Source organism: Aristolochia californica, unplaced genomic scaffold (genome assembly GCF_029961685.1).
Source record: "Aristolochia californica isolate CCGP_79_NKW_82.1479 unplaced genomic scaffold, dmAriCali1.0.hap1 SCAF_7, whole genome shotgun sequence".
Lineage (NCBI taxonomy): Eukaryota > Viridiplantae > Streptophyta > Magnoliopsida > Piperales > Aristolochiaceae > Aristolochia > Aristolochia californica.
Genome location: NW_027182268.1, coordinates 37,192,674 through 37,210,094, shown reverse-complemented (window position 1 = coordinate 37,210,094; position 17,421 = coordinate 37,192,674). Strand labels below are relative to the sequence as shown.

The 17,421-nt window shown below is 37.5% G+C and overlaps 2 protein-coding genes across 2 annotated transcripts; one reads left to right on the top strand and one right to left on the bottom strand.

The window, feature by feature from the left end:
• The first annotated feature begins 139 nt into the window (after window positions 1–139).
• On the top strand, window positions 140–2,122 carry LOC137937106 (glutaredoxin-like). Its single transcript, XM_068782170.1, has 4 exons — window positions 140–320; window positions 1,539–1,627; window positions 1,763–1,861; window positions 1,944–2,122. Exons 1-4 carry the CDS (start codon window positions 217–219, stop codon window positions 2,015–2,017), a joined length of 366 nt encoding a protein of 121 aa, XP_068638271.1. The 5' UTR covers window positions 140–216; the 3' UTR covers window positions 2,018–2,122.
• A 70-nt stretch (window positions 2,123–2,192) lies between these two features.
• LOC137937395 (anthranilate phosphoribosyltransferase, chloroplastic-like) lies at window positions 2,193–17,198 on the bottom strand. The gene is made up of 13 exons (XM_068782458.1): window positions 16,903–17,198; window positions 16,579–16,720; window positions 15,758–15,909; window positions 14,015–14,092; window positions 9,025–9,169; window positions 8,797–8,940; window positions 8,526–8,687; window positions 8,354–8,437; window positions 4,046–4,234; window positions 3,062–3,152; window positions 2,690–2,749; window positions 2,480–2,598; window positions 2,193–2,383 (listed from the first exon to the last, which is right to left on the bottom strand). Exons 1-13 carry the CDS (start codon window positions 17,196–17,198, stop codon window positions 2,201–2,203), a joined length of 1,845 nt encoding a protein of 614 aa, XP_068638559.1. The 3' UTR covers window positions 2,193–2,200.
• Between the last annotated feature and the right edge of the window lie 223 nt (window positions 17,199–17,421).

Below are 17,421 nucleotides of genomic sequence, written 5' to 3'. Positions count from 1 at the left end.
CGTACCGGCCGAGGACTTTGTCGCGGCCGCCCGTTTCGGCATCGAATTCCTCCATCCTGATTACTGACACGTGGCAGCTTGGACGCTTTGTGCTGGAGTGCTCCCGGTGCTTGTGGCGATCGCGGATCCGCTGCTATCGGCAGTTGTCATAGACAGGAAAACGGGATTTGAGAAATTGATTTCGTTTCGTCTATAAGTACAAAATCGAAGGAGGGTATGGGGGGTTTCTTCAGTTCGCACCAGCGCAGTGAATTAGGGCTTGAAATGGCGCTTCCCAAGGCAAAGGAGATCGTCTCTTCCAACCCTGTCGTCGTCTTCAGGTTCGGATTTCTTTTATTTCTCGTTGGATTGATTTTTTTATTTTTTATTTTTGGTTTCGGCTGTTGCGGTTGTTTGTTTCGTTTTGCTTTTTTTTTTCTTTTTTTTTTTTTATAAACTTTTTTTTCATGCCTCTTTATTTATCGGTTTCTTCTCGTTTTAGCTTTTCAGTTTTGATTCTAGTTTCGTTTGTTGAGTATCGTTTAATCATTTCTCTCTTTCTTTTTCGACGACGAGTATCTCAAAATTTGCTTTGCCTATGAAATTCCATCCATGTGATGACTGGGCAATATTGGAACAAGGGTAAGCGAATGGTTTTCCATCCGTGAGTGAGTTGAAACACCGGCTTTGAGCGTGAAATTGCAGCTAACAGATCGGGATGCTTATTGCTGTGATTTTTCTTTGAAATACTTTTGCATTCATGCATCTCGTCAAATTCTGGCATGTTTTCATGGCCTGTGATTCTGCGGCTCTTTCTCCCGCCAATGACAACCTCCTTCCTTTAGAAGCATTTCACTTAGGAAATTATGAAGTTCATCTTGAGTTTGTAGACTTCATCAAATAAGCATGTCTGTGCTTCACTTGCATCAGTTTCTTTCTTTTTTAATTCTTTGGATTTCTTTTGCGCTGATATATCCTGCAGCCAGTTTTTTTTTACTTTTTTTCTTTCTTTCATCTTTCAGGCTGAGTCTCTAGGTGTTATGGTTTTTTTCTTCCATGATGATTTGAATTACAACACGATGGCACATAAGAAAATGGATAATGGGGAAATCATATAAGTTATGTTTGTTTTTTTTTTTTTTGTCAAAAGCGTCCGTGTTTTATTTAGTTCTGTTTTGAGTGAGGTTGTGAAGCTGGATGAATTCGACATTCTAAACATAGATCAATCCGAGGGCGGAAGGACCAATAGTAGCGCGTTCAGTTCTTTCTGTCAAGGCTTTTATGAAAGGTAGTCTTTGATGATTCTGCAAGTTCCTCTAGCCACTCGAAAGATTAAGTGCATGTGGGAGGCAGACGAGATATGGCTTCGTAGAATGACCGTAGAAGAGGTTTCCAAGATTCGCAGCTCACTCTAGTGAATTATAGTCACGGAACTGCTCTTCATGTCTAGGAGCTTGAAATTAACCTGAAAATTATGATTTTTTCTTCTTGACTATTCTGTTTTTAGCTACCAATTTCATACATAAATTCATGACTCACCGGCTGTGTTTGTATTTCAGTAAGACGTACTGTGGATACTGTGCACGAGTCAAGCAGCTGCTAAACCAAGTGGGCGCCAAGTACAACGTGATTGAATTGGATGTTGAAAGTAGGTGTCTTCTTCTTTCTCGAAAACTTTCTCATGTTCATGTATTCCTTTAGTTGCTGAATTCTTTTGAGGACTATTGCATTATCTCAAACAAGATGTAGTCTTTAAAAAAAATAAAAAAATTTGTTGCTGCAGGTGATGGAGCTGCGCTACAATCTGCATTAGTAGAGTGGACTGGGCAACGCACGGTGCCAAACGTGTTCATCGGAGGAAAGCAAATTGGGGGTTGTGATGGTAGGCACTCATAAAGCTTCTGAATGTTTTATTGTTCTAAGATGAGAGTTAAATTGAATTTCTAAATCGAGTGCTGTTGCAGATGTTACCGCTACACACACCGCAGGGAAGCTTGTGCCTCTGCTGACGGAAGCCGGAGCCCTGGCTGCTTCTTAAGAGTCGGATTTTAAATTAAAAAAATGGTGTATAGAACAGCTGAGTTGTTTGTCAAAAACGCTTGCTTACTACGATGAATAAAACCGACTACTCTTGCGTGTTTTAGTCTTGATTTCGACTAGGCAACTTCATCTTTACCTCCACCTTTTAGCTTCTGCGTACCAAGGTCATACAATTTATAAATTATATTCCGACTATTTGCTCAGGAGCTTGAGAAAATCGTTTACTTACTTGGGAGATATCCATCCATGAATCCAAGGTCTTCATTGCTTTGCCGGATTGGTGTGTTTCACGAGCAAGGTGTACTCCATCTCCAAGCCTACTTACATGGCCACTGACTAACAGAGCAGCACCCGCATTTAGGATCTGCTTATATAATAAGCATCAATTAGATCAATAAGAGAGGAGTTTCGAGTCCTTGAGCTGCGCAAAAGAATAAGAGAGGAGAGAGAAGATACATGCCAATGCATCGGCTATTGGTCCTCCTTCACCAGATAGGGTGCTTCTCAGAACTTTGGCATTGTACTCTGGACTACCGCCTCTCAAGCTTTCTAGAGTGCAGCGGGGGATGCCAAAGTTCACTGTGAAAGACAAAGGGGTCAGCTGAAAGGTTTATAAAACAATATGCGTTTTTTTTTTTTTTTTTTTTCAGAAAGATATTCACACACATACATGGATCAAAGTAGAACTTGTCTATGCTTTCTTGGGTGACATCAAGTACCACTCCGGGGCCTGTGTAACACCATGACAGCAAATCAACAAAAATGATCCAGCAACTTATCCAGAAAGGAGGTAAAAGAAGCCTCTCATAGCAAGTAATTCTCTTAAGTCTCAGAGACAGGTTAGAAACTGGCAACCCAACTCGACCCTGGTGAAATCTAGGTCGTGCCACTGCAGTTGGGTCAGTTCTCCTGAGTCCAAAAGTTGGGGCTTGGGCAAGTTAGGAGGGTACATCCAACCCCCAGACCCAACTTGCTCCCTCCTATATCCTGGTTGACCTGATAAAGTCAGGTAAACATGGTTATTAGAGAAATGAGACATTACCTAGGGGGCTCATTTCATCCAGACCTTCTGAATGAACCACGAGAGCTCTTTTCATACCAAATCTCTGCAATGCTTTAGCCATCTTCATGACCTGTACAGAAAATACAATCAAGTCAAAGCAAAAAATGCTATGAAACCATTCACCGAGAAGCAGCTAATTTCGCATCTGCTGTCCATCAGTCTACAAGAAAAATTCAGGCAATAAGCTTGAAGCAGCAGGCGATAAGTTGTCATATACTATATCATTACGCATTTTAATGTTACTTAGTGTTTTCACTTTGAAAAAAAAAGTTGGTGCCTCTTCCTTCTTAGATTTGTAGCAATTTTATAATCCAAGCCAATTGCAGTTAAACACACCACCCTTTCTAGAGCCAGAATTAGGTGATAGAAGTTTTTTTTGTAAAAACATAAGAAGATTAAGGATTTATGGGCATAGCATTAGGATAAATTATTGAGATATGGAGTTAAATGAGACCTTTTTCCGAAAAATGACAGATAACAAATATTAGACTTCTTCCAAGATTCTTTATAATTGTTCTCAGATTTTGTAAGAAAAAGAAGGGGCAAAGTAAACATACAGTAGCTTCAGTTTGAAAATCTCAGTACATTCATGGACATTTTAAAATGAAACAGACGATATGTAAGTGGGCTAAATAAGAAACAACAGCGCTAATGTACATTAAATAACAAGCAAAGCATTTATGAATCACATACCTTACAGGGGACACATCAATGGATTTGTTTTTTTTTTTTTTTTTTTTTTTGCAACTTAATTGTACTTCTTTTGGTTTTAATCAGTCTGTCAGATGTGTATAGAATCCACAATAGTTCCAGTACAAAGTTGGTCTGATGTGCATAATACCTTTATCCTTCTATTTCATAAAAACAAAATACCCTAACGCCAGATCTCATTTTTAACAGCTGAGGACAGATACAAGCAAATATGTCGTACTATTAGGCATAACGGGAGTGAGCTGAACTTACAAGATCTTCACTGTAGACACCAACAACAGCGAAAGGCACTCGTGCAGGATTCAACATAGGACCCAAGATATTGAAGACGGTCTTGACTTTTAAATTTTTTCTCACAGGTCGGACGATTTTCATTGCTGGGTGATATCTGGGAGCCAACATAAAGCCAATTCCTGCTTCCATGACACATTGTTTGATGCCCTAATCCCAAGAAAGAAAATTGTAATAACAAGCAAAGAAAAACGTTAAAAGCTGAAGCATAACGGTGTTGCTGTAACCTAACAATTTAATAATATATGGTAGAAATGAAGAAATTCTAAACAGCAGATTAGATTTTGTCACAAGGATGGAAAGTGAAAACTAAAGGCTGATGAGTAGGATAAATTTGTGAAGGCCCATAAATGACAGGCCTACTGAATTAGAGTTTAATTGTGTTGAAATGTCTTTAAAAGCTGGTCATATACTGTGGTTGTATGTCCCTCATAGTATAGCAGTTAACTTATCTTTATGCTATAATTGTTTTAGATAAAGGATTTATGTGTAGAGACATGTATGCCATTTTGTACCTCTTTCTTATGTGAGTTTGTAAGTGATAGGGTTGTTTTCCATACCTTGATGGCTGCTGCTCTGTTCAATGCAGCCTCTACTTCTTCTCTTCCATCTTTTCTTCTCTACTCTCGTCTAGTTCTTCTTATTTTTTATATTTTTACATGGTATTAGAGCATAGAATTTGAGTGCTGTGATTTGTTAACAAGCTTATTCCTCTCCTCAATTTGTTAGGTTAGATGGCTTTCGTTATCAATTGAACAACATTATGAAGTTTTTGGGCCCCTAGAAGTTTGTCTGGGTCATTCTCTCCCAATATTGTGCTTATGCAAGTCTTCTAGACTTGCAGACAGCCTATGTCATCATCTCCAAAACGTTATCAGAATTGATTTCCTCTTCAGCCTGCTTTCTTGATTAGTTGATGATAATAGAGTGATCATATCCGTTGTTGCTTTTGGTGCCTTAATTTTCCATGCAGTGCGGGCCGTACCTCATCTATACAGCTATATGCATAATTTTTTAGTGGTCTTTTTTGTAGGTTATTGTGGTAGTGTATTCCAGCGTTTTATTTGTGAAAATTATGGTGGCTATTGATAGTAGATGATGATTAATTCAGGCAAAGTGATTATACTAGTCAAAGAGCCTAGTAATTTGGATGGTAAGTGTTAAGGAATAGTCCTGTATGGATTAGTGAATACAAAGATCTTGAGTTTATTAGTTGGAAAAGAGACTTCCTAAGTTGGCTAGTCATTTTGGGATGGGCCTTGAACCCAACTTTACATGGTATCAGAGCAGGTACTCATATGTGGGTCTACACCTAAATTATCCACTTGTAGAGCCACAAAAGAGGGCCTATTTGAAATGTATGTTGGAGCACGAACAACTTATTTGAAATTGTTCACTCAGATGCATGAGGTCCTTGTCGTGTACTTAGTACCTTTAGTTTCAATTTTTTTGTTTCGTTTAGTGATGACTTTAGTCGGTCCACATGGGTATTTTCTACAAGAAAAATCCTAGATCTTTGATGTATTCTCGAATTTTTATCATGAAATAAAGAATTAGTTTGGTGCTTCAATTCGTGTTTTGCATACTGATAATAAACTTGAGTTCATGAATCATAAATTTGAGACAATTTATAGCTCAATGGCATCATACATTAGACTTCATGTGTCTATGTCCCACAACAGAATGGACTTGCAGAACGGATGGATCGCCACTTGCTTGATGTTGCCCATGCTATGTTAGATGAAAGTTCCTAAGTCCTACCAGGGTGTTGCTGTCCTCACTGCTTGATTTCTGATTAATAGGAATCCCTCATCTGCGCTTATGGGAATATTCATTAAATTCTCAAGCCGATTAGTGAGTTGTTTCCCCTTTGTCCTCAAGTGTTTGGTTTTGTTAGTATGTGCATGTTCTTGGTCAATCTCTTGATAAATTATCTCTCAGTCAATCAAGTGTGTCTTTCTTAGTTATTCCCATACTCAAAAAGGTTATAAGTGTTACTGTCTACAACCAGAAATTTTTTTGTTTTTGCAGATGCTACCTTTTTTAGGATGTCCCCTACTTTTCTCAATATGCTAAGTCTAGTTCTTCCTCTCCACCCACCCTAGTGCTTTCTTAGTTTGCAGTTCCTAAGATAAGTGATTTACATCTGCATGTTAGTTTATATGGAACAACCTCTTAGATATGTTGCTCAAGATGAAACAGAAGTATGTAAACTGCATAAATAAATTTATAGCCTTACATAGAGGCTTAGAGCTTGGTTTGAAAAAATTCAGCCAAGTAATGTCATTGGGGTTTATGAAAAGTGAATTTGACCACTCACTGTTTGTTTTGAAGTGATCTTCTGGAGTTATAATGTTGACTATATAAATTGATAACATAGTCTTGTTGGGACATCATGTGAGAGGAATTGAAGAAGTTAAACCAAGAATTTAGGTTCACTCAAGTATTTCCTTGGGATTGAGGTAACAAGAAATAAAGCAAGCAGAGTTCACAGAGAAAGGATAAGGGCTATTGGGAGCTGGACCTGTTGAGATGCCTATAGAGGTAAATCATAGTCTCCATGAAGATGATGGTGTTAAGAATAAAGATAAGACTATGTACAAAAGGTTAATAGGCAAACTTATTTATGCTATAGTGACTCGACCAGATATATTATTTGTAGTGAATGTGGTCAGACCAATTTATGGAGCATCCCAGGGAGACACTTGGAAGTTGCATATTGGATTTTACGATATTTGAAAGGTGCACCAAGGAAAGGATTGTTTTACACACCACATAACCACTTACAAATTGCACTTTGATGTCGACTATACAGGATCTAAAATTGGATATAAAATCTACCTCAGGGTATTGTATTTTGTTAGTGGAAACATAGTTAGTAGGAAGAACAAGAAATAAAATGTTGTGGCCAGGTCTAGTGTAGAAGCAGAGTACCGAGCAATAACCCACATAGTTAGTGAACTTCTGTGGGTAAAGTCAATGTTAGAACTACTACATAAGCTATGAAGATGTTTTATGATAACCTGATTGCAATATTCATTGCAAGTAACCCAATGTTCCATGAACAAACTAAACATATAGAATTTGATTGTCATTGTGTTACTGTAACGAGAGAAGCTGCAGTCGCTCCCTATGTCAAGTCTATAGATCAGCTTAATGATGTCTTTACTAAAGCATTGGGAAAGAGAACATTTTGGACTTTTTGTAACAAGTTAGGACTCCTTGATATATAAACTCCAATTATTTTGGTCATTTACTATGGTTTTATATCCTTCGTAGGATAGTTGTTAGCCTATCTTTATGCTAGATTCATATGGTTAAATTTTGTTTTATTTTGAGATGGAATTAGGGGGATATAAGGGTTTATATGTAGAGGGGCATATATATCATTTTTGCACCTATTTTTTAACTGAGTATATGAGTGATTTTAGGGTCGTTTTCCATACCCTAATGGCTTCTATGCTATTCAACGCAGCCATCTCAACATCTTCTCTTTTATCTTTTTTCCTCTATTCTCCTCTATTTCTTCTTATTTTTCATATTTTTAATTTTTTAATTTTTTGTTTTTGTCAAAGGTTTATGATGGCACTTACAAATTCAAGCAACTAAACACTTCAAAATCCAAACATTGAACTTACAACTGACTTTAGGATGCTTTGTCCAAGATTAATTCCAGAATAACTCAATTTTAAATATTACTGTCATAAGGCTGAAAAATAAGAACATTTTACAACCAAAGGCAAACTTTTTCTCTCAGAACAAAGTAAAAAGAAAAAGAATTACTACGAGAAGCTTTGAATTTAAAATGGAGAAACGTTTGCTCATCTCTGGTAGCAATGTTGTTCAAAAGGAGCTTCTCCTCTAAAGAAGGGGTCTTATTAGTTCAAAATTTGGGCATCAAATAGATATAGGCATTTTCAGATAAAAAACAGACAGTTACTAAGAAAAGCTTTTAATCCAAAATTGAGAAATGTTTGCTCATCTCTGGTAGCCATGTTGTTCAAAAGAAGCTTCTCCTCTAAACAAGAGGTCTTATTAGTTCAAAATTAGGCCATCAAATAGATACAGGCAATCTCAGACTAAAAAAAAAAAGACAGTTATTAAGAGAAGCTTTTAATCTAAAATTGAGAAACGTTTCCTCCTCTCTGGTTCAAAAGGATCTTATCCTCTAAAGAGGTCTTATGAGTTAGGCCATCAAACAGATAGAAACAAGTTGACTTTAATTCCAAAACTCACAGCAACTAGTGATTACGAGTGGATGCAACTTACCTCTGGATCCAAGTCAATAAATACCCCCAGTGCCTCCAATACATCAGCACTTCCACATGCAGAAGAACTAGAACGACTTCCTTGCTGTTACAAAGAGAGTGTCACTCTTCCATTTTTTATCAACACATGGGTGGCACCAAAATGATTCTAACTGTAAGTGTTAGGCAATTACCTTAACTACTGTTGCTCCTGATGCCGCGGCAAGAATTGAAGCTCCTGTAGATATATTAACCGTATTAGCTCCATCACCCCCTGTGCCAACTATGTCAACCCCATCAACCACTCCTTCAACCTTTCTGCAGCATTTGATCATTGCCCTTGCCAATCCCACAATCTGCACATCAAACAGCTCTAATCTCATCTACCTATATTCTGATCAGGTGTATTAAACACATGCAACACCACATAGAGATCAGTACAAGGTACAAATTACTCATACATACTTCTTCATATGTTTCACCTTTGGCTCTCAAAAGAACAAGGAAAGCACTAATAAGTGCTTCATTGGCTTCGGTTAGTAGAAAATCCAAAGAAGCTTCTGCCTCTTTTTCAGATAAATCCACTCGATCTACCAGAGTTTCAATCACCTACCAGAGAAAGATTGAATGAGTAAAAAAATGTAACATTAAGACAGTGAGTACTCAAAAGCAAATTCTCATCCACGGACTAACCTCCTTAAATGATGTAAATTGTGGCCTTGAACTTGCATGAGAACTCTGTATGCTAGATGCCAAAGCTGCCACAGTCCTTTGTGTGATGTTGATAACAGGCTTAGCATACAAATAGTTTTTACCATTCAATATTCTTTCTGTAAACCTGTAACATTTGCAAGGCAAAAATGGAGCTCGAACACCAATAACTGCCATGGGACCTCAGAATTATACTTCCCACTTGCGATAAACCTTCAGGGATTGAAAAGTGAATGGACCTTCTCCAGAGCTTTACAGTCACTAAGTAATCCTAAAAATTTTGCACAGATTGGGAAGAGCCAACCTTCAAATTGTTTGGGTTCAGAAAACTTTCTACTATTCCTTTTTCTATTAACCAAAAACCCTTCTAGATAAACAAATATGGTGAAGCTTCAAAGATAACCTTTATTGAAGGCAAACATCCAGAGACTTCCAATCATATTTTTAGCACAAAATTGCAAACCTACAAGAGTCCAGCCAAACTCAAAACTTTTTCCCCAAGAGTACAAAAAGCCTGCTATTAAGTTACTATTAAAAAGCTCTTTTCTGCCACTTCCAAGAGGTTTATCTTTCCTGAAGAATATTGCAACCCACACATAATTAATGAGAAGAACTCCAGAAAAGCACTAAAAGACCTGCTGAATTTCCATTAGGAACATAATAAGCTTATGGGGTTCTTAACAGATATATGTTTAGTTGTTTACAAAGTTGATTATAGTTGATGCCTCAAAAGTCATTTGAAATAAATAAATTAGTAAAATTACCCTCAAAGCTATATTTTTACATATAAATTAAAGCAAAGATTACCTAAGATTTCTGTATTAATATAAATAGTATAAAAGATGGAAAATGCCTTGTTTTTAACTCTTAAAGCTATATTTTTAACTCAAGACACAGAAACCACATATGTCTTGTTTTTTTTTTTTTTTTGAGAAATGCCACATATAATAGATGAAATTAAGATAATACTCTTTGAATTATGATAGCACCCTTTAAACTATATTTTTCATTTCAAATATAAAATATACACCAACCATAATATATAACTTATTGACATAAATGACAAAATACCCTTTGTCCCATACTTTATTCATATGATGTAACATAACATAACAATTAACCTTTTAATTATATTTTTATTTTTTATAACAGTGAGAAAAAAGGATAATATAATACCTTGACAACCTTTTTTAGCTATATTTTTTAGGGGAACGAAAATTCCCTTTTAATTCACTGCTCTTTAAATTACAATCATACCCTTCAAACTATTTTAATTTTAAATATAAAGGACGCATTAATCAATTATGTACTTATTTTATTAACTTAAAGTGACAAAAATACCCTTTTTCTCATATTATTCCTACAAAATAATATAGCATATACAAAAAACTTTCAAACCAAATTTTCATTTTTAAGGTAACTAAAAATGCTCTTTTAACTCATGGGTTGTGACACGAATACAGTATGTAAATAAAACACTAGATGTAAAAGAACAGTAGTTCTAAATTGGGCAGAGGAGGAACATCCATCAAGTAGGTAACCAGTAAACAGATCAAGGCAACACACACTGCTCATAATCCAGATTACAGCAAAAACACTTTGGTTCGTATATGCATTCTAGATTTTAATGGTGATCGATCGATTCGAAGAGAGTAACGATCATTTCCAAGATTATTACAATAACATTAAACAACTAAACGAGAACGAATCAAAATGGGAATAACATGTTTCCGAAACCATGGCAAATCGGAGAGTAAAAAATGTGGATAAATAAATGCTGAAGAATTTGAAATTTTAAGAAAGAAAATGCAAACTCAATACACGATGTTCTTTTTCTCTTTTTCCGCTCCTTTTAGATTCTCTGAAAATCTCAGTCACCCAAATTTCCAGTTGTTTGTTTAAAGAACAAACGGCCAAGGTCCAGAAGTAGCTGCTTACTTCACGTTGCAGAGTTCTTTCCTTTATAGAACAAAAGTAAAAACCAAAACCTCAAAACAGATTGAGAGCCGAGACAGCCAATGATCCACAAGGAAGTGGGTTTTCAATTATTTGTTTCTTTTATCAATAGTTCTTGTTGGAAGATAGGGCCCATGCCCACACGACCAAGGAAGGCCCACATATCCAAGTGTGTTGGAAGATAAGCCCCAACCTATAAGACCAAGGAAGACCCATGCATCCCAGAGATATCGAAGACAGGCTCAAGGCCCACATATCAAGGAGAAGGCCCACATACAATGATGGCAGGATGATAAATAAAGAGTCATCTCATAGAGATAGCATTGATGTAATTAGATTAAAGTTCCAGGGTTAAAACCCTAAACCCTAAGTTCAGGGGTATTATTGTAATATAGTAGTTTCATAATCTATAAATAGAGCTTCAGATGAAGGGTTAGGACATCAAGTCTATAACCTCTTCTGCTTCTGGTTTTTTCCCAATGGGTCTCTCTTCCTTTTGCCCCATGAGCTAAATCCATGGAATCCAGAAAATCAACATGGTATTAGAGCTTTGATTTTCAGGATTCTGACTATGGTTTTCAGATTCAAAGAAACCCGTTATTTTTGTCTTTACTCGTATTGTTGTTAGTTTTTTTTCCGTCATAAGGTGCATAAGGTAGAAGCTCGGGCTATAAATATTAGTCACAATCTCCATTGCACTGCAGTCAGTCCATTGAAGATTCTCAAGCAGATGTTGCTGCTCTTCTCAGAGAATTGATTCGTGATGAGATTCGGGCTGGCAAAACTTTAATGTCTCTGCTCTGGTTTTCAGAACTGTTTGGAAGCCAACATCGCCAGAGAAGACGACTCTGCACCCGAGACTCTGAGAAAATCCCTTTGTTGCTGTCCATCCCAGGTTGGTGAATATCGTAAATTGATCTTATTCTTCAATCAACATATCTTCTTGTTGTCGAAATCTCCACCATCTACATTCCAGCAAACGTAATTTCATTCCAGAAATCAACAGCCACCATCAAGAATTATTTTGTTGCTGCTTATTATCTTCCAGCCAGCACATTCTCTGCTAGAAATATCTATTTCAGAAAGTCCTTCACTAACTCCTCTACTTGCGCCAGCTCCGTTGCGGTTGCTGGTCATTAACAGCTGGATTGAAATTTTTTTTTTTCGGAAAGCAACCAGAGGTACCTTCCGTCTTTTCTCTAGGAAAACATGTTGGTGATTGTCTAGTTTTGTCTCATCACCACTGGGTTGCCGTTTTGGGAGGATGAAGATGCCTACCAGATTAATTTTTCCGTTTCTGTTTCTGGATCGTATCTTCGCTGCTGCTGTCCATCGGCAGTCTCTGTTTTTTCACTCTGTTTGGAAGCGGAGAAGAAGGTGTTGCCAAATTTTATGTTTCCTAAGTTAGGAAACTTATTAAATCTGGGCCAGGCTGTTCTGCCACAACCCGGATCGGGTAAGTTAACCCAACGAACCGCCAAACTGAGGATGCTTCTGTTCGGACCGAGTCAACCCGATCCGGGTCAACTCGGACAGAGTCAACCCAACTTGGCCCACTTATTTTTTTGCCTCAGTATACATGTCCAGGTCCCAAGTTTTACATCTATTCTTCCACGACGTGGCTATATTGGTCTACTATTTGACTCGACGCGACTTGGTATGGCTGGATTAATATTTTGAAGTATTGACAAATTATTCTTTGGTCAGCATATTACTTGGTACAGATACTTGCATTAAATTATTTCATGGGTCAATTTTACAAGGATTATTTTGGTTTGTGTTATATGGGCCCAAACTCATTACAATTATTGCTATTATGCCTCTTTGGATGAGACATTATTATTGAAGAAGAGGCGGCCTTAGTACCTTTTCTTATACCACAATTTATTTGACTCTCAAAAATATCACGGTTGGGACACCATGAGAGTCGGTGCCCGGATTGGGACACCATCATTTATTTAACTCTCAAAAATATCACGGTTGGGACTATGAGAGTCGGTATCCGGATTGGGACACCATGATAAATAAGCCCACTACCTCCCCTATAATGGTTTTTATTACTCCTACCATTTGAGAGTCGTTGTCCTGTGGAGAGACACGGTGGTGAAGTTTTACACTTCAGAGCAATGCCAATAGACACACTACCTACAGAAGACAGAGTGTGCCCTACATCCAATATGAATTAAGACTGAAGTATAGAGCAATATCTTAGCGACTAGGAGTGATTTTTACTCTCACTTATCTTATGCCAGCAGGGCCTTATGGAAGGACGCACCAGCGTGAAGGGGAGTGTTGGAAGATAAAGGCATATTGGAAGATGTGACATTTTATACAAAAAGATTTTATACATCATTTGCAGCAAACCCGGGAGTTCATGTTGTTCTCTCACCCTCAGCTTGAAGGGAAGTATTGGAAGATAGGGTCCAAGCCCACATGACCAAGTAAGGCCCACATATCCAATTGTGTTGGAAGATGGGTCCAAACCTATACGGCCAAGGAAGGCCCATATATCCAAGACATATAGAAGACGGACTCAAGACCCACATATCAAGGAGAAGGCCCATAGGCCCACATATAATGATGGCAAGATGGTATTAATGTAATTAGATTAAAGTTTCAGGGTTAAAACTCTAAACCCTAAGTTCAGGGGTATTATTATAATACACTAGTTTCATTAATCTATAAATTAAACTTCAAAGTAAAGGATTAGGACATCAAATACATAACCTCTTCTTCCTTTGGTTTTCTCCAAATGGGTCTCGCTCCCTTTTTTCTCCGTAGCCATAGAACGAAGAGAGAGAACAACAAAGCCAACTAAATGTAGGGACAGAGAGGCAAGACGGAAAAGAGCTTCATAAATGCAGTTCGATTGAAAAACCAAAAGCCAACAAAATTCATTCCGAAGGGAAGGCCCGTATCAGAGACTCAGACGCGGAAACGCATGCTTTTCACTCTTCTCCCCGGAAGAAGCAGACAGTAGAAGATTTCAAAACGGAATCCCTAGTTGAGAGCTTACCTTGAAGAATCCGCAAAGGAACGGGCAGAAGAGCTTCTGCTTATAGCAAGACGAAGAACTGCAGGAAGTAGAGGGCTTCTTTACGGAAATGGCGGACTTGCAGAGGATCTAGGCCACAGTCCAGACTCCTTATTTCCGCAATGTTAATAGAAGGACGTTGAAACTAGAATTCGATCGAGTTTTTCAAGTCTAACGAACAGCTGCGTGTGCGAGAGCCGGAAAAATAGGCGGCAGTCGCGCAATTCACCGGTACGTGGCACGTTAAGTTATTTTTGACATGACATTTAAGATTTGGACAATCCGAGTCAAGTTTCTCATTACCGTTACTACTCGATTTACTTAATCCAAAATGCCATCCGGATTACCTCCAAAGGAAGTGCTGCAACTAGATAAGTACAGATTTCTGATGTAAAAGACACCTCAGTTTGAAGAAATATAGTTTTTTTTACCTGAACATAGTAAGAAAATATTCACTAACCGGATAAGAGGGCTCTATAATTTTATTTTATTTTTTAAATTTGTTGCCTTTAACTCTTCATGATTCCTCTTGCCTTTAAAAATTAATATTAAAAATTAAAAATTAATTTTTTTATTATTCTAATAGAAAATTATAGACAAAATAAATCAAGAAACACTCACATGGTTCTTTATCACTTATATCTTATTTTAATTTTATTTTATATGTTTAAATAAATAATCTTATTTCTAATACAAACACAAAATTATAGCTAATTTTTCCATTATTTTCTATAATAGAACAAGCATAAGAAGATCAGTTAAAATAATTTTCTATCATTTTATTTTTCTATAACGACAAATAATTCATATATATGATGTAAACCTTTATTTTTATATGCTAGATATGTCTGTATAAATAAGGAGAAAAGAATAAAAAATAAAAAAAATAGATGATAATAATAACTTGGGAATTAGGATTTGATTAACCTTCTTGGAGACTCTTGACAGATGTACAATGTATGGATTAAATTCTATCTCACACTTGAGTGGAGTCCACATTTATTATTGTTCATGTGAAATAAGTCCCTTCAAATGGAGGGGAGGCCAATTGGAACACATTGATGTGAGTAGTTGGCTTTATTTGAGACCCTCCCATGATGGAGGGAAAGTATCCCTCAAAGGGATAAAATTCTAAGGAATTAAATAATACATGTATAAATATTATTATAAAAGTATATTAAATTCTACAAAGTAATCTAAGCTAGGCCACATGTATAACCTGTTTGAATAGATATGGCTAAAAAGATTTTTCTTAATTTAAAATTTTATCAAAAACTTTTCTAGGTATAAAATTACTTCTAATTGTATCTTACCATCCAAATTATGCTGAATGACGATCTTGTAACCAACAAAAATGAGTTAGATTTGTTTGGACTATCATATTGTCAATCCCTTCTAAAAAGTTTTGCAAGAGACTCAATTGTATGGGGAGTGACAGTCAACCTCAATATACTTGGTGCGCTCATGGAAAACCGGATTGGCCGCAATCTGGATAACACTTGTATTATCTGCATGAAGCAGTCTAGATGAGGGCATGAGGAAACTGGAGCTCAACAAGAAGACTGCGAAGCCAAATAACTTCAGAACACGTAGTAGACATAGCATGATACTCGGCCACGATAGATGACTTGGACACCCGGTCTTGTTACTTATATTTCCAAAAAATCAATGAATCCCCCTAAAAACATATACTAGCCTGTAGTAGAGCGACGGGTATCGAGGCACCCTTCCCAATCAGCATCACTGTAGGCAACCAGACGAAGCGCAGAGTCGGTAGGAAAGAATAAGCCACGAGCAGGGGAGCCGCACAGATAGCGGATGATGCGCTGAACTTCCGCAAGATGAAGGTGTCGAAGAGATGACATAAACTGACTGACCTGATGAACAACATAGGAGATGTCTGGGCGAGTAGTAGTCAAGTATATGAGACTCTTGACCAGTTGTTGATTGATAGTCGGATCATCAAAGAGAAAGAGAGTCCCTTCATCCTTCCTTTATTTGTCATTGACCTCCATAGGGGTAGCCACCGAAGATATGTCCTCCAACCCAGCAAGAGTAATAAGATTTTAAATATACTTATGTTGGTTTAAGAAAATACCTTTAGGTGTGTGATGTACCTCCAACCCTAAGAAGTATGTGAATTGTCCAAGATCCTTCATATGAAAAGTGACATGCAACACCTTCTGAAGCTTGGTAATCAGTCCAGAGTCAGTGCCAGTAATGATGATGTCATCCACATAAATCAAGAGAATGACCATGCCCGCAATAGACTTATGATAGAAGAGAGATGAATCATACTGACTCTAGGTAAACATGTGGAGGATAAGTGTGCCGCGAAACTTCTCAAACCAAGCCCGAGGGGCTTATTTAAGCCTATACAAAGGACGACGTAGCTTGCAGACATGATCAGGAGAGGATGTAGACATACCCGAGGGAAGCTTTATGTAGACATCTTCCTACAGATCACTGTGGAGAAGGGCATTCTTCACATCCATCTGATGCAGTAGTCAGGATTGAGATGTTGCAATGGCTAAGATAGAACGGACGGTTGTCATCTTGGCAACTGGTGCAAGAGTTTTCTCATAATCAATCCCATATTCCTGCTTGTTCCCCAGGGCCACAAGGCGGGTTTTGTACCGATCCAACGATCCATCTGAACGCAGCTTGACAGAGAAGACCCACTTACTCCTAAGAAGCCGAATAGTAGGAGGGCAAACCACAATGTCTCAGTGTGATTCTCCTCTAGCACTTGTAGTTCAGTTTGCAATGCCTTTTGCTAACACTCATGTGTCATAGCCTGTTTATAGTCAGAAGGAATGGAAATAGAAGACAAAGTAGCTACCAGAGATACAGGAGAGGGAAAACCATACCTAGCAGGAGGGTAAGAACAACATGTGGATCTGTGAAGAGTGATAGGAGCAGGAGCAGAGGGAGGATCATGAGCAAGCGCTAGGTCAGGATGAGGAGGGGGCAACGATGTAGTAGGGTGAAGCTCATCAAAGCTCGACAAACTAGACAGAGAAGCAGACGGTAAAGTAACTTGAGATGGAAAAAAATATTGATTTTCAAAGAAGACCACATTTCGAGAAACACAGACTCGGTGCGCCTGGGGATCATAGAAAACATAACCTTTTTGAGAACCGGCATACCCAAGAAATGTACACATAACTGATTAAGTTGTAAGTTTATGAGACTGATGACAACGTAGACTCAGAAGAGCAATAACCCAATGCTGCCATGTGTATAAACAATTTTTTTTTTACATGATTACAAAGAAGGAGATCACTATTTCACAAATTTGTTGACATATTATGGGGTATAACACATTGATTATAAGAATTGGCCTAACTTTTGTGTGAGGTACATGATTATTTTAGAAAAGAAATATG